Source organism: Diuraphis noxia, unplaced genomic scaffold (genome assembly GCF_037042655.1).
Source record: "Diuraphis noxia isolate RWA-SAM2 unplaced genomic scaffold, SU_Dnox_SAM2 contig0003, whole genome shotgun sequence".
Taxonomy (NCBI): Eukaryota; Metazoa; Arthropoda; class Insecta; order Hemiptera; family Aphididae; genus Diuraphis; species Diuraphis noxia.
The window spans coordinates 30,947,746-30,975,018 of record NW_028301713.1 but is presented as its reverse complement, the minus strand read 5'-3'; the positions used below and the strand labels follow the sequence as shown (position 1 = coordinate 30,975,018).

The 27,273-nt window shown below is 31.5% G+C and overlaps 2 protein-coding genes and 1 pseudogene across 4 annotated transcripts; 1 reads left to right on the top strand and 2 right to left on the bottom strand.

The window, feature by feature from the left end:
* Positions 1-1,626: 1,626 nt before the first annotated feature.
* On the top strand, positions 1,627-20,953 carry LOC107167102 (uncharacterized). The gene is made up of 4 exons (XM_089221978.1): positions 1,627-1,809; positions 4,893-6,625; positions 14,592-14,746; positions 20,335-20,953. The coding sequence occupies exons 1-4, from the start codon at positions 1,805-1,807 to the stop codon at positions 20,551-20,553; spliced, it is 2,112 nt and encodes a 703-aa protein (XP_089078104.1). The 5' UTR covers positions 1,627-1,804; the 3' UTR covers positions 20,554-20,953.
* LOC149057222 (uncharacterized) lies at positions 16,200-17,738 on the bottom strand (annotated as a pseudogene). Its single transcript, XR_016190702.1, has 2 exons — positions 17,330-17,738; positions 16,200-17,223 (listed from the first exon to the last, which is right to left on the bottom strand). The product of XR_016190702.1 is annotated as an uncharacterized LOC149057222 (transcript).
* On the bottom strand, positions 20,767-27,273 carry alphaCOP (coatomer subunit alpha). Of its 2 annotated transcripts, none has more exons than XM_015516023.2 (3): positions 27,129-27,273; positions 25,925-26,334; positions 20,767-24,271 (listed from the first exon to the last, which is right to left on the bottom strand). In XM_015516023.2, the coding sequence occupies exons 2-3, from the start codon at positions 26,319-26,321 to the stop codon at positions 20,976-20,978; spliced, it is 3,693 nt and encodes a 1,230-aa protein (XP_015371509.1). In that variant the 5' UTR covers positions 26,322-26,334; positions 27,129-27,273; the 3' UTR covers positions 20,767-20,975. The 2 variants fall into 2 exon arrangements, with proteins under 2 accessions (XP_015371509.1, XP_015371510.1); XM_015516024.2 differs by having other exon boundaries at positions 27,139-27,265.

Sequence of the window (27,273 nt, the reverse complement as noted above, 5' to 3'; positions counted from 1 at the left end):
TAAAAATACGATAAGAACAAACAAACTAGTGACAGATAATAATTTGAATTTATTTTAACTATGTTTTACGATTTATCATATCTCATTAAATCATCTCATCCATTATCTATATTGCCCAATATACGGAGGGCATTGTATAAAATAATATAAAATGTATAAACTGCAAAACGAGTGCTCAATAATCAATATACACAGCCGAAGCAGTCCAGTCCCCATACTATAAGCCATTCAAATAACCACCAATATCGGAAGCACCGATTTTGTTATTCTGAGGTCTGAGCAACTCTTTAAGCGCCATTAATAGTTTGAAAAATAAAACAAACCCAAATGACGCCATATATATAGGCTATATATATGCTAAGCATGCGGTTATCATCTCACTGTGATGCAACATATAATGATGGAATGCCTACTATATGACCAAGTTCGCTACAACCTCAACATGACCCAAACCCTGGACCCAACCCGGACCAGAACAAGATAGTCATCAAATTTCTTCAAACAACTAATTTAATTAAGCTAATATAATTGTATATATTATGTACAACAATATGAATTATTTGTAACTATTGCTAATGGCCTGTGCTGACGAGCTGTATTCTAATAAAAAAAAAAATTGTATAAAATGTCCGGATAATGTATAAAATGCCAGGGCATTGTACAAAATGGCCAAATTGTATACTTTTCCCGTAACATATACACTGAAAGCTTTATATCTGTAATTCTTCCTATGCTGAACAGTCTCGGAGACCATTTCGGAGAGCAATTTCTATTCGTTGTTGTCTTGTTGAGTAACTTGGATATTTTAAAATTAAAACGTGATACTAAGAAATAATATACAGTATATTCTTAATGTCGACGTTTCCCCCACCCCTTCCTCCAGGGATGATCCTGCTTATGCGTTCATGGCCTAAAATTTGACGAAATATTCTTTCATAGAAATATTTAATTATGTTTCGCAAGATGATGGGATGCAAAATGTTATTAAAAATAAAATAAATTTTAAACGTTTATTTTATCTTTTTCTGTAAATTTAATACAATTTTCAAAATATTCTGACTCTTTTTGAGTTTTTTTTATAGACATTTGTCATTTTAAATCTATTTTATATTTTTTCTTTAAATGTCGATTACAATATTTGCATTGGGTCAAAATGTTTAATATTTTAGTAAAAGATTTCTCATTTAAGTCTATACTGTAAGTTACTGATAAGTGTCGATGTATTGAGAATAGTTCACTGTATTGCGTAAATGTAGGTACTTATAGTAGTGTATTTAAAAGAATTGATTTAGGTACAATAGTTCGAAAACTGAACTTTACAATAAATTTAGTTTCTACATGCATCCGAACATTTACTCAATTTGTACTAAGTTTTTGATTGAATAATTTCTCTGCGGATTTTCTATCTTCAGTCATATGTGGGTACGAGTTGCCAAAATGGCATAACGAATCGCGATAAGTTTCTAAATCAAATCCGTTTTTGTATCCTCTATTTTGCGATCGGAGCAAAAGGGAAATATAACCGGCGGGACAGGTTTTTTTGAAATCATAAGCAACCAGTTTTGCGGAATTAGACCATGCCCGGAAACTGGTCACCACTGTGGTCCAAATCAAACAACTCAATATCTAGTCTTAGCGCAGACGCAGTCTATTGATGTTCTTACATCTGGAGTGAAGTATTTTTACGTTTTGAAATTACGATGTTTGCTTGTGATTGAATGAAAATAATTATTAATTTAATTAACTGACATTAATTCGTTATTCAGTTCATATTAGTATTCAACTTCATTGTGTTATTACAAGAATGAGGTAATTATAAAAATATTTCGTATTTAATAGTCTACTAGTTTAATAAACTTATAAAATAAGAATAACCGAGAATAACCTACTGATTAATGAAACTTTATTCTTATTTATTTGGATTTAGACTATTAACTAATACCATAGTCTACAACTGAATGAAATTTAGTAAATCATTTATATAATTCAAATAATTTAAAATATTAATAGCAATTGCTATACATAATATTGTTATTTGTTAATAATTTATATACACATATAGATAACCCAATGACCGGTGTTTGTGTTGGTCCATTAGTACCCGTCTACTATTTTTTGACTTCTCTGCCTATTTGTGATACCTAACCTATGTAAATTAATATAAATTATCTCTATTACATATTGGTTATTTCAGATTTTTATTTTTAAGACAGAATACGAAAATGAATAGTTAATTATTTTGAATGTACATGACTAAAATCATAAAGAAACATAATATAGAATTTTTTAAATTTTTTTTTAGATTTTTGTAAGCTATAGAAATTGTGCTTCACTAATGTTGAAATTAGTAAATAATCATCAAAATAATTTAAGAAAAAAATTTGTATTATTTTTTCTAAAATATAATTGTTTGGTAACCATCGTCGTAACCTATTTAATGACTAGATATATTCTAGTCATTCGACACTACCTCTATTTTATATGTTCTAATTTTTATAACAGAATATTTAGATAATTGGATTTATAGTTTATACAGTCCATGTAGAGATACTGGTCACTTTTTGCTACATTTTATGCTACAGTTATTTAGGGTTTAGAAGTTATAGAAGCTAAAAAAGGAAAAATATGTAAGAATAAATTTTAAAATCAACATGAAAAAATTTCAAACATGTAAACAATTTTTTAAAAATATTTATAAAACTTCAAAACAATACCAATAAACCATTTTATGATGTTATTAATTTGCACTAAAAGATAGGTAAAATATAGAAAAATATTGGCTATACTACTGCTTATAGGTACCATCGGTAGCGTGAACAACAAGAAACAATCCATTGATAATACTACATGGCTTAAAAAGTTAGGTTTTAATTAGCCATAATAAGGTCTTTACATCAGTTATGCCTAATAGCAGTTTGGGGAAGTTGCCAGGCATGGACAAAAATGAGAAATCATTCATAAGTAAATTTCTGTGGTTTAGGAAGCGAAAATGAAATCTTTTATAATGTACTCACCACCTATATCAGTTATACCATATCAGCAACAAATGGTATATGGAGAGGTAGTGGAAATTGTCAATTGATAAAGTATTAAATTTCTGTATGTAATCGATTTATAAACCCTAAATTCATCTTATTTTAAAATCAGATCATGACATAATATTCACATGTTCACATATTCACATATTCAATGTCCCAAAAACGTTTAAAAAAAATCCGTAAATCTTCAACAAAATATGGAAAAAATGCTCTAAACAATATTTTATTTAAATAGTATGCAACTTGATACACATTTATAACTTAGAATCAAGCGATTAAAAAGAGATGCAAATGCATTGAAATTCGAATCTTGGTTAGTATTTTTACGTGCAGTATTATACGCCGAATAAAAAAATAAAACTGAATATTGTTTATAATATTGTTAGTTAAAAATATTATAATCATCTAATGTTATTGTTACACACTTACACACATATACGGAAAATAATATACACATACACAATACACATCAGTATATCACTTATAAATGATACTCGGCTTATATTTATATTTAATGTGTTCAATATTTTTTCAATATATGGCATAATTAATGATAATTAATTTTTATTCAAAAAAATAAGTGGCTTTTTAACGAGAATATTAATTAATTGATATTTTGAATATAATTAAAAAATATGCTAATCTCAAAATACTTCAGGTTTAATCAAACCGGTTCAACTTAATATAAGACTCAAAGACTGTAATTATTAAAGAATTTGTTGTATATGATAAATTTTTATCAAAAAATGTAGTAAGAACGCTACACGATAGAAAAGTTTATATATATATATATGATATAAAATACGATATATATATATAGGTATGAAGCAGCTATAATTATGTTATGTTGACATATTATTGTACCTCAGTTATCATAAAGTGGAACGAAAATAAAAACGTTGTTCAGGGTATCAAATGAATTATAATGAAAGTGCGTGAGCTAAGACTACCTTCAAAGCTGATATAAGTTATAAAAAGGATTAGTTTACGAATATGCGTAGCGGGAAAGTAGTTTTGCGTCGATTAATGGATTTTCTTTGTTTTTAACTTTTACACCATACAGCTGCGATATTGAGATAGTTATAAAAAAAACTCATTTACAGTGGCACTGTAACCTAGAAGGTTGTCTGAACATGAAATGGTTTGGACCAGTAAGTGTACGTATATGGTAGGTAGGTATAATATAGATACTGTATACACATATCTTTAAGGTAGCCATGATATTACAAAATTAGATAAAGAAATAAAAATACAAGCTAACATTATATCTTAAAAAGTAATTTCTTACAGAATTATTCATCAAGCAATTTCAACATGTCTCCCCTTTTTTTATTCAATTATTCAAAATCTGATTTTTAGAATTTTCAAATATACTTATACAGGCCCCATAGGTATTTTAAATTCTTATGATTTTTTGTACCGCTAAAGACTGGCCAGTAGATATCCAAACTTTTATTTTCAAATGAGAATCTTCCTTTTTTACCGTTAATTACATTATTTTAATTCGACATTTTTCCTACAAATTTTGACATATAAAAATCAAAATTTGAACTACTATAGTTTTAGAGTTATTTAACATTGTTTACTAAGAATATTGAGAGTATTAGAAGGCATATTAAAATCAATAAATATAAAAAATATTTGAATACACCTACATATTTAAAGACAGTAATTATAGAATAAGGTACCTAATTTTGTATAATATGATATTGAAACCCACAGATGAAGTTTGCTGTTGCAGTGTTTTATTTTTAGATTATTATTTTAATAAATTTAAATTTTATTACTTTGTATATTTTATATACTTACGGTATTGTAAAATCATTTATATACGATGCACTTCGTGTGTTTCAGCGTAATTCAACTGTTGATCGTAGTGGTTTCTGGTTTAGCTGTCGGTAACTGTGCCGGGGAGAGTAGGAAGATAGACGAAGTGCAATATAAAAATCACCGGACGGCGTCCGTCAGCAACGAAACGTTGAAGAATCATAAAGCGTATCCGGTGTATCCGGTGCAGGTATATGCCAACCTGTCGAACGTCAGGGATTTTGAATCGGTCAATCTGAATGCGGAACAGCAGCAGCCATCGAGGACTACAGAAACGCCAACTGACGTGGTGCAAGTGTTCTTCAACTCGGCCACCGCGGGCAAGAGCAAGAAACCGCTGCAGAACGCTGCCGCTGGGACGACACCTATTCCTGTTTCGACCGTTCCAGCTGCAGGTTCCGTTTACAGGACCGTAACGTCGTCTACATACATAGTGACCGCTGAGAACGTCGCCGTATCCACCGACACCAAAGACTCGCCGCACCACAAGTCACCCGTTTATTCGGTACCTCGGTCCGGGGCCGAAGTTCAGTACGCAACTTCGACGATGGACTTCCGGGGAGCGCCGACGGTCACCGAAGAACAATCGAGAATTAAAACGAAATTCAATGGCACGAAAATCAAGCGAATCTTAAAGGCGCAAAACCAGGCAGCGCAGTCGTCGCTTCACTCCACTGTAGCCACCATCACTGCCGCACAAACGCCACCCCAGTTCGCCAGTAGTAATCAGCAAAATTCGACCGGTTTCGTGGTCAACGCCAAGGCAAATGCTACCGTGGTAGCATCGTCGAAACCGTTTGCAACCGTGCTGGTACCCAAACACGTCTTGGACGGTGGAGTCCAGCATCAGCAAGTGTTACGAGACTACGCGCAGCAAGAAGACTCGTTCCGGCCAATTGTTCCGCCGACATTCACGTCGTACAAATCGTCAAACGCCGCCGTCGACACGAACAGCATCGTCGATAACAGACGAAGTTCGATCAAGAGCAACCAACAACAGCTCCTGCAACAAAAAATCTCTGCAGTGACGTCCGTCCCGAAATTGAGCAATTTCGGGTTCGTGAAACCACCCATGTACAAGGTGCAAGAATATGTCCCGGGCGAAGTGAACCCGTCCGCCGTACTCAACCGCGGATACAGTAACGAACAGGACAGGTCGGACCGCTCTTCCGTGATTTCCCAAAAACGGGATACCGGAAATTCGTACAAGCGCGACCATCAGTCACCACTGTCGTATTACGAAAACGAGCAGAAGTACGAAGGTCTACTGAAAAGAGGAGAATCGTTGAAATACGGAGTCACTGAACCGGAGGTGGGACAGTTTGACAGTGGCAGTGGTCCGCAGCAATATCGCGAGTACTATCAGGCCACCGAATGGCCGGCCGCTGCGGTCAATTACGAGCAATACGACGCGAGATCGCCACCGCAGCAGTTCGAATCGGTCCGATTGCCAGGACCGGTGTCGGAAACAATACCTAAAGAGTACTTCAACGGCCCATTCTCAAGTTTTTCGCCTATAAGTCCGCCTGCCAGTGTTTCGTCTCTGCAGAGCCCCTCAAAAACGGAATCCAGTGACGTAGAGTTCGAAATGGGTAACCTGAACGCCAAAGACGTACTGAAATCGCTACTGCGTGACATGCTTAAGTCTAAACAGCAATCTGAGCTCAAGCCGAAAACGCCACCTTCTATTGACGACATCATCGAATCGTATCTCACCAATAACCAACAAAAGGCGGACGACAGTTTCAAAATACAAACAGGTGAGTCCGGACATCCGGCGAACAGTACCTATAAGGCTATATATATATATATATATGTACCTAAATAGTAATATTATAATACCTACCAAAGTCAGAGGTTTTCAACCAGGGTGTCGCTAACTTTATTTAGGATTCCGTGAAATGAAAAACAATAATGATTAAAAATAAAAATACATAGTTAATGTTCAATGTTATAATGTGTTTTATAAAATATAATATATATACTATATGCGATATGCCTACGTTTTACTAATGTTGTTTATACTTATGGCACTTATGCACTGTCAAATAAATCCGAAGAAGCCTATAGGGATCTCGATTTTAGAAAATTACTAAAGGTGCCGTGAGTTAAAATTGGTTGGGACCCTCTGGCGTAGGTATTCATAATTTATAACGCTGCGTCGGAAAATTTAAATAAATATCCGATTTTGGGAACAATACAGTTATAGTGAGTTATTGCATTAATTTATAATTTATTTTGAATTTCGATGCTATATTGATTTGTGGCAAGAAGTATGTTAGGTTTTCAGTTAGCCCGCAATAATATTGGACGAGTTTCATTTTAACTTTTTGATCAGTATGAAATAATTGTTATAATAAGTACTTAACATAAGAAATAACAGAACGACTATTTTTCGACGACCTCGTATAAATTAATGTTCGTTCTCCACTCCTAATTTTAAAAGATTTATCTGGTAACCTCATTGTCCTTAGAATATTTATATTATTTATTACCTCCATACAACCCAAATTAAGTTAAATATTTTTATAAAAAAGTCGAGTGATCTAGAGATAATAATAATTTTTTTCGTGATATGACAATTTATCCAGATATGTGATTTGAACATAATTACGTAATTTGCGAAATAAAACAATTAATTATAACCTTTCATACAAAATTTATAGAAAATTTATATTATACAGAAATATATATTTTACTATATTTTGAAATTAAATACCAAAAAAGTTTAATATGCATATACAAGGTAAAAAAAATAGTAGGTAAAACTATACGATACAATATTTTATTTTATTTTTTTTATTACTTTATTTATATTTCCACAATCTGTTACATACATTTTGAACAATAAGTGAAATTGATGAAATAGATAACTATGGCGTGAAGGACGGATTAAAGATACCTTCCAGTGAAGGCATTTTTACAGTTAAAGATGCGATACAATATAAAAATAAAATAACCATATTTTTACATGACTAATAATTGGTAATATGGTAATTTTAACTACTATACCGGTTAGAGACCACTTTCATCGAACTAGTCTGACCTAAGAAAGGTACGGCCAAAAACGGATTTTTTACGGTATTTTAGTCTGTTTGTCATATGGTTGTCAACTAGGAAAGATAAGAAATGGATTTTATTTGTTGTTGCGATAAATTTACACCATTAATATGTAAAAACATAATATTTACATTATTTAATTATAAAATAAAGCGAAAAAAAATTTATTACAACTGCATATTGTGCATATTGTGGCTCAATTTTGCAAAAATAACTGTAGGTTACACTATCTCGTACTATAACATTGGTTTACGTTAACGGAATAACTATATAGGTAGGTAACTAATGAAATTTTATTGACATACTTAATATAAACAGGAATGCAATTAAAATAAATTGCACTGTTTTTTGTACGATTAAATGCATTATTAATGCGTGTCATTATTGCCAGCCAAAATTCGGAATTTATTAACATAATATGTAAAATCATACTAATCTCACTAAAAATAATGTACCTATCTAATTTGTGCACGTTTTTCAACGTATTTAGATTGTTATTTGTTTCATTAAATTATAAATGTATAACTATTTACACGTGCGTGCTGACAATAAATTCGTTCACTATATTTGCTAATTTGCTATAATATACAATTACTCATGTTTTTCATAAGCTTCCAGATCCGATTTATCTATATTTATATTAAATAATTAATTGCCCTGCATGGTCGAGTAGTGGCTGCCGACTCTGACTATAGGTGACTTATACCTCAACTGCCACGGCCCACAAGGTCACAAGCTAAAAATCTATAGTAATAATCAATAAATCAGCCAAAAATTGTTGCATATGCCACACATGAATTTTCTGCTACACCCGTGCCTTTGTGATATTCTTATCAACCACTTGTATAGAAGGTATCTATTGCACACTTACACTGACATACTACATTACCACAAATATATTAAATATACGTATAAGCGTGTACAATGTACATAGTCGCAATTTCGTTAAATTTTAGCTGTAAGAAAACGTAAAATGATTAACAATAAAATAGAGCTACGAGAGATTTTAAATTACCCAGAAAATATCTATCCACAAAACCGAATTACGATCACAAAATTCGCACGCAATTTCTTCACGATCACTTAAATTCGTTTAAAATGAATAACAGTAGTTAGTTTATAGGCTATAATTTTATCAGGTTACCGTTGGTGGCTTATTGTAGTGATAGTTGTGCCTTGTGTGTGTCATTTCATGTGGAAAACAATTTCTTAGCTACACGACGACCTCTACTGAAGAATGTTACGAGAACAACAAAAAAGTAAAATGATACGATCGTATGGCTTAAAAATTTCAGGCCATTCAAACGTGTGATTTTTCTCTCCGAAATTATAACGCACATACTTACTTAAACTATCATTTTCAGATTTCTCGTGCCGGTGGGTATACACTATACGTCTATACACAACACGATTATCTAGCTACCAATTATTAACGTATTAAGATATTTTCATATTTATCTTATATATCGCGATTAAACCGGATATTTAGACGCATCGTTGCCGACAACGATATTGCAGTGTTCTTATAACGTTTATAGTATCATAAAACAGGTTCACCTAGTTTTCACTCATCTGATATACGTACTTTATGTGCGTGAAATAAAAGCACAATCTTACTGTGAGATTTATTATACATGTATATTGTATATATTATATGTACCTATAACAAGTTCAAAACGATTTGCAGCGATATCTGCGCATCATGTTTAGATCCTATACCGTGTCATTTTTCATCTACGTATAGACGGTCAATTACAACGTCGTCGATCTTTTACACAACCCGTTTGTTCTGTATTTTATCTATACATTTATATATTTTATTATTTAATACATTTTTCAGTGTTGACTAGATGTTATTATAATGCAGCATATTATTATTATATATATATATATATATACAGGAGGATCCATTTAAGTGGGTACACTAATTATCTCGAAAAATATTAACTTTTTAATTTTTTTTTTTAAACTTTTAGGTTTATGATCTTCTAAAACCGTATGATATTTTAATTTTTTTTCACCTTTATATTTATTGGTGAAACCACTATCAATTTTTGATTTCCAAATTTTAACATATAATTAAAATATCACGAATTAATAAAACTATATTTTTCATGAATTTACATGTTAACATTTTTATTTTTCGTTTATTAGTTTGTGAGATACAGTTCCTCAGAGTATTTGTGGTTTTTACTCGCCGTTGTTGAATTATTTATTACTCTTTGAGAGAAATCATTAGTCTGCTGTTTAAAAAATCCACATAAATAATTATGTTCATTGAATCTTTAATTTGCATAGGATCTTTTTAATCGCCCGGAAAATGTAAAAAATCTTTTGTAACCCGTGATATTTTTCTTATTTATAAAAAAAATATTACAGATATAGTTAATAGGATCTTTTTGCATATCTACCTATACCTACAGATTGCTTGCGCACAATCGGGGCAATTTGATGTGAAATTATAAGCATTCCTAAGATCTCTCAAAATAAACTCATGAATAAAAAACTTCTGAATAACGTGGCATAATAATCTTACATTATTACTTACGAGTAGATGTCTCAGATAGGTTTTCAATACATTAACCAAATATCAACTGTAAAAAATAATAATATTCTTTTTTTTTTTAAATATAGCTCAAATTCTATGAATTCACGACCTTTTATTTAATTTAAATGTATACTATGGACCTATGGTTTAATAATCTTCTGCTGTTGGATTATTTAGGCTATTTTATTCAATTTTTAAACATCTGATCGAAATCTGTTTTATTGTACTTTTTTGTTCTTCACAAATATTTTATTTTTGGTACTATTACCTTCATGGAATTATAATATATTTTCAACAATCATTCAACTAAAATTTCACGCTCACATTAACTAACGTTAGTGGAAAATTTATTGAAAATAGTTTGTGATTTTTATTCTATAATATTTATCTTCATAATTCTATTGTTTTAGATTCTGAGTGGAGCAATGAATGTATTGATTTTACAATAATGTGTATTTTAGATGTATACTAGATTTATACTTTATATTCTAATATTAATAGTTATGTTGTTAATGTCTTATATTAATAATTTATAATAAATTGTATATGCCTACTATGAATGACTGAGTGAGTTGGGCACATAAAGAATTTGATTTGGCTTATTTAGAATTTATCTTAGACGTAAGATCTACATTTTTTTTTTTTTGAATAATAACAATATAATTAATATAGCATAACTGCATAACATACCCTAGTCTAGGATTCCTAGACTGACAAACCATCTCCACTCAAAATCGTTTTTCGTATAGGTACAATGATATTATATTATTGAATTCAAATTTAATATCATCCATTACACTATTACAGCAACCTACTTGTAACCTACTGTACAGCAGAGTGACATTCATTTACTTATCGACTTTTTTCTGTTTAGATCAGTGTATTTCGGCCAGGGTTCAACAGAATGCTTAATTTCTCTTAACCTATTTTTGTGATCGTGTGCCATTTGCAGGTGTTCCACAAATCAATGCAATATTTGTTTATATTTCTTTTTAAATTTAATTTCACATGACAAGTGTACCACTTTTTTATTGGGGAATTAGTTATGGACTTAAGTTTGTAAAAAACAATATTTTGTTCTTATTAAATAAACTGTTTTATTTTATAAAAATAGAATAATGATATGTCTTAAGGAACAGGTAATTTAAAATGTAGTTTCTAATATAGTGGTTTTAATAATTTATAGGTACAGTTAAAATCGTTTAAAAAACATTTAATACCGGTTACAATAAATAAATTATGTTATAGGAACCAATATTATCAAGCTACTAAACCATTTTTATAATATTTACACCATGGTAAAGAAAGCGCTCTATAATTAGCCGCCTATTAGGTTCTTAATTAATACTATTTTGTACAAGATACAACAAAAACAAATACTAAATTTAAGATAAGACTTGACCATTGGGTGAAAACTTGTAATCACTTACTTATTAAGATAAGTATCTTTTTTTAAATTTTAAATTTGGTTTTTTCATTAATACCATGTCCTATAATTTTAATATATTTATATAAATCAGGCTTTTGTTAATTTGTACTGCTGTATTTAATATTAACATATACATATATACATAACATATATGTACATAACAAATGATACGTCATGTTATACTTATAGTTATTACTATTAGTTATTAACTTTTGTAATTTTATGTTAACGAAATACAGTAAATACATCCATATTATAGTAAATAAAAGAATAAAATAAAATAGACAAAAGAAAATGGTAATATAGAACACATAACATGTTGGAAATAGTTAATAAATCAATTACGGTAAATTTATAAATTAATTATTTGTAATCAAGTCATCTGTGTAATGTTAGATTGAAAAGGGGTATGCTTTAATAATTTATAATTTTTTTAAGGGAAGAGAGACAACTCAATAAAGTAAATAAATATTATGAAACTATGAAAATGTATATTATATAATATATATTACATTATATGCATAGACTATAGACTATAATAATTAATAGTGCTCTACAGTTGGCGTAGAAAGATTATATGATGATAAACGATATTTGAATCGTTAAGTAAAGACATATAAGCTTAAGTATTAAACTTTAAAAAACATTATTGAAATTCGTTCAATTATTAAAGACTGTCAGTTTTTTTTTTAAATATTTGTCGTTAGGGGAGAAAGTAAGCCCATTAAATATAAATTTACTTGTAATTATTATTCTTTATTGTATATATATTTATAAATAACAGTCATAATGACCGTCGTTGTCTACTGATTCATAGTCTAAGAATTCGATTGATGTTCTTTTTGGTGTATCGAATTGCCACTGCTATTATAATGCTATTTATTATTGATCTACTCAAATTAGTTCATTTTTACCCTACCTATAATTAATGGAAAAATAATTCACATTCTTCAATACTCATTTTTTATGAATTATTATCTGCATTACTGACTACTGTACATGCATATTTAATATGTGTTATCATAATTTATAAACATCTGGTGCTCAAGAGCCAAGATTAATGGATCCTTAGTTAAGAATAATATACTTACGATATCAGTTCATTGAATATCAATACAAATTATACATAAATATAATTACATTTTTAATTATATTTCTCGTGAGCATAATGCATAACATATCGACATTTCAATAATTACTGAAATATTGGCCCCATAAATATATGTATTTCTGCCATTCTATTGTTTATTATGAGAATTTTAAAGAAAAAAAGAAAAAAATATATAAAAGAGATATCATAGTCCATAGGGCATACAAAAACTTGTCATGTTTATTTTGAATAAACGTAGTTCTTAAAATATTTAAATGGAGTTTTTTCTCACTATATACCGATGCATTTTTGCACTTATACAAAAATAATATTAACGTTATAAATAGTCATAAGAAATGCTCTTTAGATAAATAGTTATAAGTATAAGCGTACACCTACCCTATTATAGTCAATTTATCGCTTTTGCGCAGCATTTATTTTAAAACCTTTGTATATATAAGAGCTAAATTTTGTTGGACATTTTATAGTATTATTAATAATTTAATTACGAAAAAAATCCAATTTACAAGATATAATATGCTAAATATTTACATAATGATTTTGTATTCAAAAATATCTAATTTATTATTTTTATAGATGCTCAGCTATTAATTAATTGTGAGCAAAACCTTCGTAGGTTTTTGTTTTGCGTGAATAGTTGTACATTTTCGAAATTTAAAATAACTTAAAAATACTAAATGTCACGGCACAAATCTACAATATTAATTACTATAATATACGTTAAATACGTATTAACGACTTAATTTATATTTATCACGACCTTGGACATGGTCATGACTACAGTATCGAGAAATGCTACTTTAAGCTAAGGATTAGGTATATAGTTGGCTTTCACGTCGATCTGACTGTCTTACTTCGTAGGTAGGTACGGAATTTATCACCAAGGCGAATACCTATAATAGGGCCTTTTTCGGTATCATATATATGGGAAAAAACAATTAATTATTGATTTATTAGGTAGGTTACTCATGTTTTATTTCTATGTTTGAAATTGGGATTAATCGTTCTCCAGCTGTGTAGGAATCATTTAAAAAACCTTAAAATATCCATATCCTTAAAAAACCTGACTAGACATCGCATAAGTCGTGTTGCGAAACAATGATAGGTATTTTTAGCATATCAAATGGATGTGAGATCAGAAGACGGTTAACTTAATATTATATACCTATACTCTTATTATCATGAAAAAATCGAAAAATACTATTGTATACCTAGTAAATATTAAATATATTACTAAATAATACATAAATTGAAAATATTTAATGATTTTACCCCAGGCAGCCCAGGCGCGCAACTATTACCATTAGCCAAACTCAATCAAAGCTGATTGATTAAGATTATTGAATCTGATTACATTATTACAATAAGACGCAGTTTATTTTTTCTACAGTTAGCGCAATATTGGTTCTTTTTACCACACAGACACACAGTGTCTCGGATCCAGACTGGTCCTATCGTTCCGTGTGGGGTGCATTATTAAGCCAACACATTATATTTATTTATTTCATTATAATGATTATTAACGATTAACAATCATTACGTCTGGATTTTTCTAATAACACCTGTGCATTTTTTCAGACATGAACTGCAACTTGCGGTCCTCCAAGTACATTACCGACGGACAGTGCGTGTCTACCAAACCTGTGGTTGAAGCCGTATGTGCCGACCGCTGTCTTGTTTCGGCCAACTCGTTGAGTCATAGACATCGATCTTCTATGCTTGATAACACGCAGGTAAACATAGGCATATATTGGAGGTGATATAGCCGTATAGGTACGATGTTACCGTCAAAGATGTAATGATTAATGAACCAATGTTAATGGCTAATAAAATTTAATAAGCTAATAACAGTAGGTATTTCCGATCAAATCAGATTGTATAATAATATAATATTGACTTAAGTAATAACGCCAAGTATTTCTTAGGTAATGAAAATAATATTCCTGACTTCTTCAGTCATAATTGATAAAAATGTTCAACGTTCATTGAATTAGAAACGGCCAACCAGCCCGCGTAGTGCATTGTAAAATCATTGTATATATATATATATTATATAATCAGAAGGAATTAAAATGTAAATAACTATGTAAAAGATCCTATAGAATCAAGTATAATATGATAGTCATTCATCGGACACATTTTTATATTAGGTAGATACACAATCAGTGCTGTTGAATTGAGGGGAACGTCGTAAGGGTCCCTAGCATCCCTCTTCTTTAAAAAAACATTTATGCGTACCACTTCTAATCATATCCTGGCCAATAATACATTTAAATATTTAATACGTACATTTTTAAATATTTGAGCACCTTTTTTCATTAAGATGACACGATACCCGCATGTGTTTTCTCCACTCTCCGTCTTGCATGCAAGTGCCTAACACGTCATAACAAATTTTACGCTCAGCAGAACACGTTATATTCCGTTAGTGGCGTTAGTTTAAAAATTACAGTAAATTGACCTATTATGAAACTTGATGGTAAGAACATTATCAGTGTTTGTATATGGGTTTTGTATGATAACTTAATTTTTAATAACTTGCTACAAAATTGAATTATCGTAAAAACCACTGCACATACAAACACAGAATATAACGTTCTTAACATCATCAAGTTTCATAATAGGTCGATTTACTTTTTAAACTAACAGAGCTAAAACCTAAAAGTTATCTGCTGAGCGTAAATTGGTTTGTTATACACTTGAAAGGGTAGTCAGAAAAAAAAGCCACGGAAAAAAAATCCACAGAAAAAAAAGCCAATAAAAAAAATCCAGGGAAAAAAAAGCCACGGGAAAAATAACCTACAGAATAAAAAGCCATGGGAAAAATAAACCACGGAAAAAAAAGTCAAATTAAAATAATTGAATAATATATTAAAATTAAAATTTAATTAAAAATATTTATTTAAAATTTTTTTACACATTATTGGTCATATTGTATACATAATATATATATATATAATTATTAATACACAGGTTATAATATGTTAATTTATTTAAAAATTTTAACACAGTTGGTCTACTGTATTGTCCGTATTCATAAATAAAAATAAAATTGTTAATATTATAATATTAATAAATTATAAGGTTAGGTCAAAACATTTTTCACTAATATTATAATATTGTAATGTCAATTTTCGAGTAGGTAGGTAATAAAAGTATATAAGTATTAAAAGTATAATATATAGGTCAATAAAAACGTATTGTGTGTGCAATTGCAGTTAAAAATTCTGGTAAGCTTTTGTTTCCTTTTTTGATTTCCAAGCAGAGATTTTTTAATAAGTTTTGATTTTTTTCATAATATGGTAATTTTCTTTTGTTGCTTAATAAACCTAGACTTTGCTGTGCCAACTTCGTTTCATCTGTAGCAACTTCTAACCTCATTTTGGTTATTAAAACCCAAATACTTGGATGCTTGTGGCCGACCAGTCTAGAAAAACGGTTATTCCAACCTTCAGTTTGGTTATTTGTACGATCGCTATCTGCCAAAGTCAAATCATGAGTATTCCATTGTTCAAGTGGAAATAGTGGTGGACAATTTCTAAAACGTATATTAGTCTCTCCTGGAATACCTATCTGTCTATAAGTCCCATTTACATAAGTTTTGTCAAAATAATCAACTAGCTCATTGGCATGATCTGGAATTATGTTCTTTAAGTGAGCCCATCTTTAACCATTTCTAAAGGTAAAAATGCCAACCCATCCAGTTTTCTACAAAACTCACTAAAACTTTCGTCTTCTCTGTATATTTGTTCTAGGCCAAGTTTTTGAATCATTCTGTGTGTACTTTGTGTAAGATGGTAAAAACAACCATTAATACACACATGCTCTCCCAACACAGATTTTACTGCGTTGATTACAGATTTTTCAAAATCTATATGAAAGCTCGTTGGATCTGGATATAATTGCCGTTCAGAACATTTTTCTAGAATTTTGGTCAGCATTTTTTCATACGTTTTTTGAGTTTTATTTTTCTACAAACAGTATACAGATGTTATAAATGTTTTTTGTATTTTAACTCTTACCACATACAGTTGAAGAAAATCTTTTGGGGCCAAACCAAAGTTTCCGTCCATGTACCAACTTGAACTATTCGATAGATATTGAAGACCTTCATCTGTAGCAAAAATTACCATACGGTCTTCCACATTCACACCATCGTCAAACAATAAAAATCTTTTATTATGGGGTTCACCCGTTGTACACCATTCATCTAAAAAAATTGTATTTTTTTTATTTACATTTTTATTTATTTAAAAAAAAATAAATATTATAAATTTATTTAATATAACTATATATTATATTATATTGATACATACCCACGATTTCATCAGAGTCTAAGGGATTATTTTTTGTTCTTTGGTTTCGTAGTGTGCGCTTGACTATGTTTTCAGGTGGCATCTGATTTTTGTCGTCTAACTTTGCAACACATTCTCCAAAAATATGTGCTGGGTTATTTTTGGTAGTCTTAGATTGAATTTTCATTTCATTATAACACTTACTTACCTCAACCTCTTTCTTGTTTGGTCTATGTGTTATGATATGAGTTGTTCCACTTTTGACAATTTTTGACATTTCAAGATCTGTATACATGGTCCCTGGACATTTGAGCATGGTTGCTTTACTACAACGCCATGTAATACTACTTTTCCCGGTATGTTTGAGAACGTACATATAGCCCTCGAAACATAATTTGGGCTTATTTTTATTGGAGTTAACGATTTCCATCGTACGTTAAAAATGCAAAATCAAAAGTAGAGAAACTAGAGAAAAAGACTGAGAGTATAGATGGGTGAGACTAAGAATAAAGATGTGTGAGACTGAAAATATAGTTTATAAAATAGTTATATCTTAACAAAAGAAAGGGAATTTCCTTCAGAACAAGATGAAAGAAAATGCTATATATTGAATAAAAATAACTTGATATTTTGTGGATATTATCTTGAAATCAATTGATTTATGTCTTTTACCCTAGATAATGTATGTACTTGGTACAGGGTGATTCTTTTTTAAATGTACATTGCAGTATGATTGTATGAACTTCATTCATTGCTGTTTAGAGTCTAAAATATATTTATTACTATGGAATAATAAATAATAACATATAACATATAACCTGTGTATTAATAATTATATAATATATATATGACCAATAATGTGTAAACAATTTTAAATAATACCTAATTTAATACTTTAATTTTAATTTTAATATATTATATTTATATAAATATAATATATATAATTTATTATAATTAATATATATATATAATTATTTGATTATTTTAATTTGACTTTTTTTCCGTGGTTTATTTTTCCCATGGCTTTTTATTCTGTGGATTATTTTTCCCGTGGCTTTTTTTCTCTGGATTTTTTTTATTGGCTTTTTTTTCCTACATTCGCTTGAAAGACGGAGAAAACAAATAATGATTGTGTAGCGTCCTCTTAATTGTTTTCCAAATCAACCATTAATACTAATCTACATATACTATGATACATAGATATATAAATTTTAGGTATCTGGTATACATTATAAATCGTGATAAGTGATAATGGGCAATTTATTTGTTGTTTATTATTTATTTATTTATTAAGTGTAAATCCAAACAACATTTGGGTGTATATTATTATTTCCTTACACATATGTTTGGCCCCATATATTTTCCTTTCCGCACGTTAAAGCATATTTTTTGGGTGGTCTATTTACATAACCCAAAAGACAAAATGTTGTACCTACTTGTCCTACCTACTAATTTGGTTTTATTTCAATTCGTCGATTTTCAAAAATGTCCGTACAGATTAATTTTAATTTAACATGTATCTGTTGATTGATTTATTTGTTATTTTTCTAATAATATTGTGTTTTTTAAACTATTATAGTTTTGCGCCCAATTTTTAAGTAGGTACCTACGTTTTTGATAACGTGCCCACACATGTTACGCTCCACTGTGTCACATCATTTAACAATCTAACATAATATCCAACTCGATTTAAATATTTTGTTGCACATAATTATCAATATTTTCTATGTGTAGTGTAGATAATTTTCTAGTTATAGTTGTAAATAAATCAACAAAATATACGATTTTTACAACATTACTTGTATCATCTGTTATTGCCTAGGCAATGACAATACCGTCTACTTATGTTAGGCTTTAATGATGTTGGCTAGACGTTTACGTTATAACCTAAATTAAATCATTGGCGGTAACATATTATATAAAACTATAATCTATATTGTAGGTTGTAGAATACGTAAAAAAAGGATGTGTAGTGTGTACCTTTGCAATGAATAAGCACCTATATACTAAAATTATATACTATTGTTTATTACCATATAAAATATAATTTAACAAGAAAGGTATGAGTATATAGTGATTTTATAAGCGAAGTTTATTTATTTACGTGTCTGCAGTCATCAGGCCCGGATTTATAGAACAAAGGGCCCCGGGGCAAATAGCTAAAATGGGCCCCATTAAGGCACTAAAAATTTAACAAAATAAATGATATTTTGAATTCTTAATTTTTGTCTAGGGGCTCCATAACATTGTGGGCCCTGGGGACGCGACAACTCTCCCCCCCCCCCCCCATAGTCCGGGCCTGGCAGTCATCATCTTTAGGAGTAGTAAAAATTATTTAACCTTTAACTTTAAGGTTGGTTTCTGATAGAAAATGTTATCTAGTTGATACTTTAAGAGTGTAAAAAGCTAAAAATTAAATAAACAATAATATTGCTAAACTCACTTAAAAATTGTAAAACTTAACAAAAAGCATAGGAAAAAATGAATACCTATTTATTATTTACAACACATTTCAAAAACAAAATTTTATTTGTTTGTAATATCTACCAGATTAAAAATAAAGAATTGTAGACTTGAAAATTAAAAAAAATATGTTGATCTAGCACTATCTAGACACAAAATATTTTAGCTCCTTTGGTGCGATTTGTATATACAATTGAGTTTTGAATTCTTTTATTTTTTTCCCGTAAATGTTGATAAAAATTCTTATGCTTGATTAAAATCTTTGAAATGTAACGTTAATACAGATTCTCCATAAGCTGTTTGGACAGAAATTAAAAAAAAAAATCATATAAACGTGCGGCTTATATTATAACTAGATGACATTTAACTACCTACATATTTCTACAGTCATTTGAAATTAAAATGTAGACGAAGTTTGTGTGCATGTCAATAATTTCCGAATAATTTTTTGTTAAAAATTCACGAAAATGTTTGAATTTCAATTTTATCAGCTAAATATTTCAAATTAAATGTTCTAGTATATATCTTATAGCATACACTATACTTTTTATGTTTTAAAATAGGTGGAAGCTTTGCAGTGCTCCGACGGTGACGTGAAAATGATTCGCGTCCAACTTAAGTGCCGAGATGGTAACATGTTCCATAACATCATAAAGGTGGTGACCAACTGCCGGTGCAAACTGCATCAGATACAACCGAAAATGAGAAGTAACTCTCAGTCCATGTATCAACGCGTCACCGTCAACCCGGATATCATGGCTATAGCCGTCGGTCAATACTGATAACTGACTATACTCAAAGAAGATTAATAATATTATTATTTGTTATACACTCACAATATGCTGCCACAAGTGTATATTAGCGCAGTACACTTCGCATTTTTACGGATCGTACGCTTGGCTACTGTTGGTCTCTATATAAGCATTTATTTATTTATTTATTTATTTATTTAATTCTAGTCTTAAAACTCTAGAGAAAATGTATATTCACAATCATTGTTGTGGTATTATTTATTTATTTATTCAATAAAATACTTTTCGTACGTAATAATATATATATATATGTATAAGTAAAACATATCGAACATAAATCATAATATTATATAATATGCAATGGGTTATACCTAAATGTAATAATAAAATAAAAATAAAAAACACAAGTGGAACAATTCCATTTTTTTTTTTCAAAACGAAAACATCATTTTTTATCGGTAGTGCGTCGCGGTTATCCTGAGTCCGGTGGACTCTCGGCCGATGGACGATATCTGACATATGTTGCACACCTTTCCTCTGTGCACGGGTTGGTACGACGCCGAGCAGAACGGGCACTTTACCTCCTCCTTGCCCTTGTAGATGGGCACGAACGAGTAAGCGCATATCGAGAACGGGTTGTGTTGGTCGTAGGCCACTTGTAACTTGTTCACCGGGTTCAGGTCGCAGGCCTGCAGCATTTTGCGCGCCTGCTGCGCAACATCGGCCCGAGGGCCCAGCTCCAGCAGCCGTTTGGCAAACGACGCGGCCGTATTGAGGTTGCCGATCTTGTAGAACACGTTGATGGCCGTGCGGAGTGTGAGGATCTTGTGCGACATCTGCAGGTCGCAGTGGGTGAAGTAGGCGACCATCTCGGCGATGCGCTTCTGGTCGTCCGCCGTGGTCTTTGGGTGCTCCTTACGGGCGGTCTCCATCACTAGCCCGACCAGGTACTCCTTGCATATGTGCACCAGTTGTGTGACCTCGTTCACCTCCTGTTTGGTGTCCACGCACAGCAGCGGCACGGTTGCCAGTATCGACCGGAATTTGGCCACTGTTTCCGGGAACTTTCCGGCCGTCGTCAGCTGATAACACGCCTGCAGCTCGCTGAGTAACTGTTCTAACTTCACGTCCAGAACTGGCTTGCTACTGTGGCCTTTTCCGCCGCCGTCTTTCCAGTTGCGGTCGGGATACACAAACAGCGACGGGTGCGTAGGCAGCGGCGTGTAAGACGTGCACGACTTGAGGTACGAATCCATGAACAGGTTCTTGAGCGGCCTGAAGTTGGTGACGCCGATCTGCTCGTTGAGTAGCCGGAATGCGTTTTCGAAGTCACCCGACTTGATGTGGTCAATGGCCAGCTGGCTGTTGGCAGACCACGCGAGCGACGGACAGGCAGCCGGCTGTGGTGCGACGAAATAGTCGCCGTCTTGCTGTCGAGACACCAAGACTTCCGGCGGAAGTTCCACTTCTTCATCACCCACGTCCCAGCCGTCCTCGCCACCGCCGTCCGCTGCGGCCGCCGATGCTGCCTCTTCCTCGGCTTCTGAGTGCGTCGGCGATATGCGCCCTTCGAGTCCAAGGTCCGCCTCGGCTCCCCAACCCTCCTCCTCAGCACCTACGTCATCGCCAATTGTCGTGTCAATGAGCCCTGAAGCCTTACCCGCTGAAAGTATGGCGCCCTCGAAGAAACCTTTTGACACGGTCAACAGAGGCCAATTGGACTCGGCCTGGCTGACTGGCGCAGGGGGTCTGAGTAGCGTCGCGCCGGCAGTCACGGTCGGTAGGTTACCTTCGTAGCCCTCCTTGATGGACTCGGCTTCAGCGTCCAAACCATGTGTGGCGGCTGTTAGATAGGCGAGCGACTTGTGTCCCAATTCGTTCAGTATTTTGATTCTTTCATGACAATCGCCCAGCAATAGCGCTCCTTGGTAATGCCCAGACACGTCCTTGCGGATTTCGGCGATTTTCATCATTTTCCTCAGTTTGTCCAGGTTACCGGTGATCAGGTACAAAAACGACAGCTTGTCGAAGTTCTTTGTTCTCTGGTAACACATCTCTACAACTTGATGATTGCCCTGCAGTAAAGCGGACTGGCCAAGTTGTTCCCAACATGCCTTGTCGTCCAAGGTTCTAGCTGCTTCCAAAGCAATGTCTATATTGCCACACTCTAGTGCTAATGAGAATCTGGTCTTGTTGTCTTTGACAAAATGTAATGCCACCTCTGGATATCCTTTTTGCTGCAAGTATGCTATTATAGATTGTCCAATTAACCGATCGTTCCTTACTATGTGCAACACTTCTTCATACTTTCGTTTGATAAGTGCCAATTTAAATTTGTATTCTGTAGTATCAATATTCAACACCCTTGGTCGACACTCCCTGTCTAAACAGAACACTTGGTTACCACTGACTTTTGTAATGTAAATAGGTAGATCCAATGTACGTATAATTCCATAATCACCACCATCTGGCAACGCATACTTAATATGATTGCTTGTAGTATATACAAATGCTCCACAATCGTCCCAGGCGCCTGACTTAATCCTGGAATTTTCATGTATAGTACACAAGATTTCTAATTTCCTATTACAAATATAAATATTATGTTTGCATAAAACGGCCAGTAATGATCCATCATTTGCCCAAACTACATATCGACATTTGGCTATTTTAGCTTGGGCCAATACTCTTTTTTGTGTAACATCAAACAATGTCAAGTTCTCAGGATCACGTAGTAACAATAAACCAGTACCAGCATAAAAAATCTCATCAATATTATTGGGTCCTATATTCTTTTTCGTTAATTCGTTTTTTAAGTTTTTCACAGCTAACATGTGTGTTTTGTCTAGGACGGCAAACCGATTTCTGGCTATCCAGACAGCCATCAAACCACTAGACCTCTTACTATCAGGTACTTCTGAAACACTATTGTCTGTCGATTCCTTAGGCAATTGATATAAATCATAAGTGCTATTTTCAAGGTTTGATGAATTTCTTGTACATACAAGCATTGCATTTATAGCTGGGTTGTAACTAATACTGTAAATAGGTGTACGTCCACCGCCTCTTAGTTGCATGACAGTGGTCACTTTGTGTGTGGTAAAATCAAGACGATGTAAGAATCTCTCTTTTACGTAGTACAAGAAGTTCCCAAATTGTGTAAATGCAGGTCTTTCACGTTCCAACTTGAATATAATCATACCCGAATCATGTCCTGCAGCAAACAAATTGGAGGTAGGATGTGCAGCAAGTACCCAAAATCGTTCATGTTCACGTCTAAATGTGTTGAGACATGTTCTTTTTGTCATATCCCAAACACGTATACTTTTATCCTCAGAATTTGACAGAATAAGCTCTTGTTTTGGATGGAATACAACACAGGAAACATTGTTATAATGTCCACGGCATGTGTCTACTTCCCAAGCTTTAGAATCATTCATTCTCCATAATTTAATTTGACGGTCATCAGCACCAGAAACAATAAGTGGTAAAGTAGGATGAAAAGAACACCAATTAACACCGCGGTCATGACCTTCAAGCACATGTTTAACCACAGCATCAGCTTGACCGAATAGATCTGTAGCATTTGGATTCTTTAAGTGATCATCTAGTCCCCCAGGACCAGGGGCTACATTTTTCTTGCGCAATCCAGAAATATCCCAAACACGAACAGTCTGATCTAAAGAAGCAGATACCACTAAATCCTCAGATGGATGGAACTGAGCACACATGACATAATGGTTATGACCTGAAATTTGAATAATATAATGTATGATAAATAAGTAGTGGTGGACTATGGGATATGTATAAAATATTTAATGTTTGTCAAAATTAAGTCAGTGAAATGTTTATTTTCATTCTCACACCCATATGTAAAATACAAAATAGTTATGTTAACAACCTATTTTTATTGGTATTAGAGTTATATCACCCATTGTAACAATTATATATGATAATAGTTGAGGGTTTGATATTTTGGTTGTATATTTCATATTTTATTTGAAAATAATTTTAATTTTAATTGAATATACAGAGTGATTTTTTTATCATTGAACAATCATTATTTCAAAAAGCATTGAATGTTTTTCAAGTTTTTTTTTCAAAAACTTTTAGATACACACTTTTCTACAATCGTATAACATTTTTAAATTTTTTTCTCACTTGTATTTAATAATAAAAAAACTATCATCTTTCAATTCTTAAATGACAACCTATATTAATAATTGTATAAATTAATAAATCTATTTTATTTTTATGATTTTTCCTATTAAAATTTTTAACTTTCATTAATCCATTGGCGAGTTTTAGTTGCTCAAAGTTGGGTGAAGTTTAGGTGATTTACATACATAGGTACTACATAATCAGCCCGTCACGTTAAAACTGGGATTTTTATTTGTAAATACCATTAACTATAATAGTAATAAATTTGATATCATTGAATCCACAATTGATAATCATTGTACTTTGCGCCTATTACGCCTTGGGATTGAGCGATATCGAATTTCTTACCTTTAGCTTTTGGTTTTTATAATAATAAATTGATAAATATTATTATAATCAGTATCGCAATCACCTTCAGTGGGGTGAACTACGAGTTACCTTACCTAATGGACATAATAAAATACATTTGGCGGCTAGCTTTAGCTTGTACTTGGCAAATTGATTTGAAAAGTGTTTTACCCCGAAACATACAAATCCTAAATGCTGTGGTATCTACTGATTAGGTATAACACATTTACACACAAACACCTATCAAGATCTCCCAACTTAGAGCAGCTATATTTCATCAACAGATCTACAAAAAATTAAAATTTGTACGTGAAAATTCATAAAAAAATAGCCTTATTAGTTTATATATTTTTTAGTTTGGGTTCCCATTTGAAAATAAAAAGTTGATAGTGGTTCACCTAATAAATATAAGGGTGAAAATATCAAAAATATACAAACATGTAGAAAAGTATGAGACTAAAATTTAAAAAAAAAATGTCAATACTTTTTGTAATAATGAGTGTTCAATGATAAAAGAATCACCGTGCATATATTATTATATTTTATTGAGACAAGATTTTTATAAAATTATGTAAAGCTCCAAGAATAATATTCTCTATAAAATATTTTAGTAATTTTAGTCTAACATTTCTCAAAAATTATGTATAAAAAAGGATAATTTTATAAATGTATTTTGTCTATGTTGACTGGAACTGAGAGAAAAACGAAATAGTATCACCCCACTTAATTATAGATAGATATTACTGAGTACTTTTTATTATAAACCAATATTAAAAAATACTTATTTAGTTTTAGAAAATATACTAATAAGTAATAACATAGTCTAGTAAGTATAAAAAAATTATTATAAATTATAATCAATGAAAATAAATAAATTATTCACTGTACTCACCAGTTAGAACACAAATACAAGCACGACTTTGCCAATTCCAAATTCTTATTGTCTGATCATCAGATGCACTTAATATCCAAGGGTACTCATGATGAAACATGGTGGAACGGATATAATCCAAGTGACCAAGTAATGTAAATATGCATCGTCGTTGGGTGTAATTCCATACTTTAATTTTATAATCATCACCACCAGATACAAATATAGGTTGTTGGCTATGGAAACTAATACCACGTACAGGTCCATCATGCTCATCAAATTTGTCCAATAAGGTACACATACGATAGTCCCATAATTGAATTACCCCAGTATGAAGACTTGCCAAAATCCATGGACGTTTTGAATGAAATGTAAGACCCTTTATGCGGGCCGATTTAGTTTCAAATTTTGTTAGCATGATTATAATTTACCTATAATTTAAAACACCATTAATCTTTTTAGTTATAAAACACAATGTTCAAAAAATTAATATTCTTAATACTAAGAAAGAAATATATATCTCAAACAATTGATTTGAATGTTAATAAGATAATTACTTGAACCTAAATCTATAAGCAAGGTATTATTGTAAATATGATTCTTAGACAATAGACATAAAGTGTTTTTATACTTTTTAAAGACATTAAGACTATATAAAGAGGATTTTGTATAACATTAACACTGTATAGCATAGAACAAATTCAATAGGTATACCATCGAAATTATTTTACTAAGAGTTCATATAGGTAATATTTAATCTAATTTTAAAATAAATAGTGACAAAACTGAAAACAATTAGAATTCTAAACTAGTTTTAGTTAAAGTTCTAATATATTTGGTTAAAATGGCTCATTTATTATTTTCTATCTGAATAAATATGACATGGGATAATGATAATATTTAGAAATTATAAATGAGGTTTGCACAATAATTCTGATTTTTAACACACTGAATGTTTAGCATAACCATTTAGCTAAACAAGACAAGGATATAATATTTACTTTGGGACATACTGAAAGGCGACCACTTTATTCTAAGAATGCATTTATTTAACCAAGTGTTTTACAAATCAGGTTGTCATAAGATAGGTATATTCTATAAGACATAGCACACACCCATAAGTCAATAGGGTTAGTGTTGTCGAGAGAGAACATTAACATAAAATCGTCAAAACATTTTCAAATACATGGTTTGTTTCAACAATTGATATTTAAAATGCACTTACTTTTTAATACCTTAATTTAGTACGAAATGCATCATCAAAATAATTGTAGATATTTCGGACTTGGTATTTACTGAAAGTTGAAACAGCAAAATTCTTGGTCATCCGCAATAATATTCGATTCGTTCAACTTGTTTACGTGTATGTT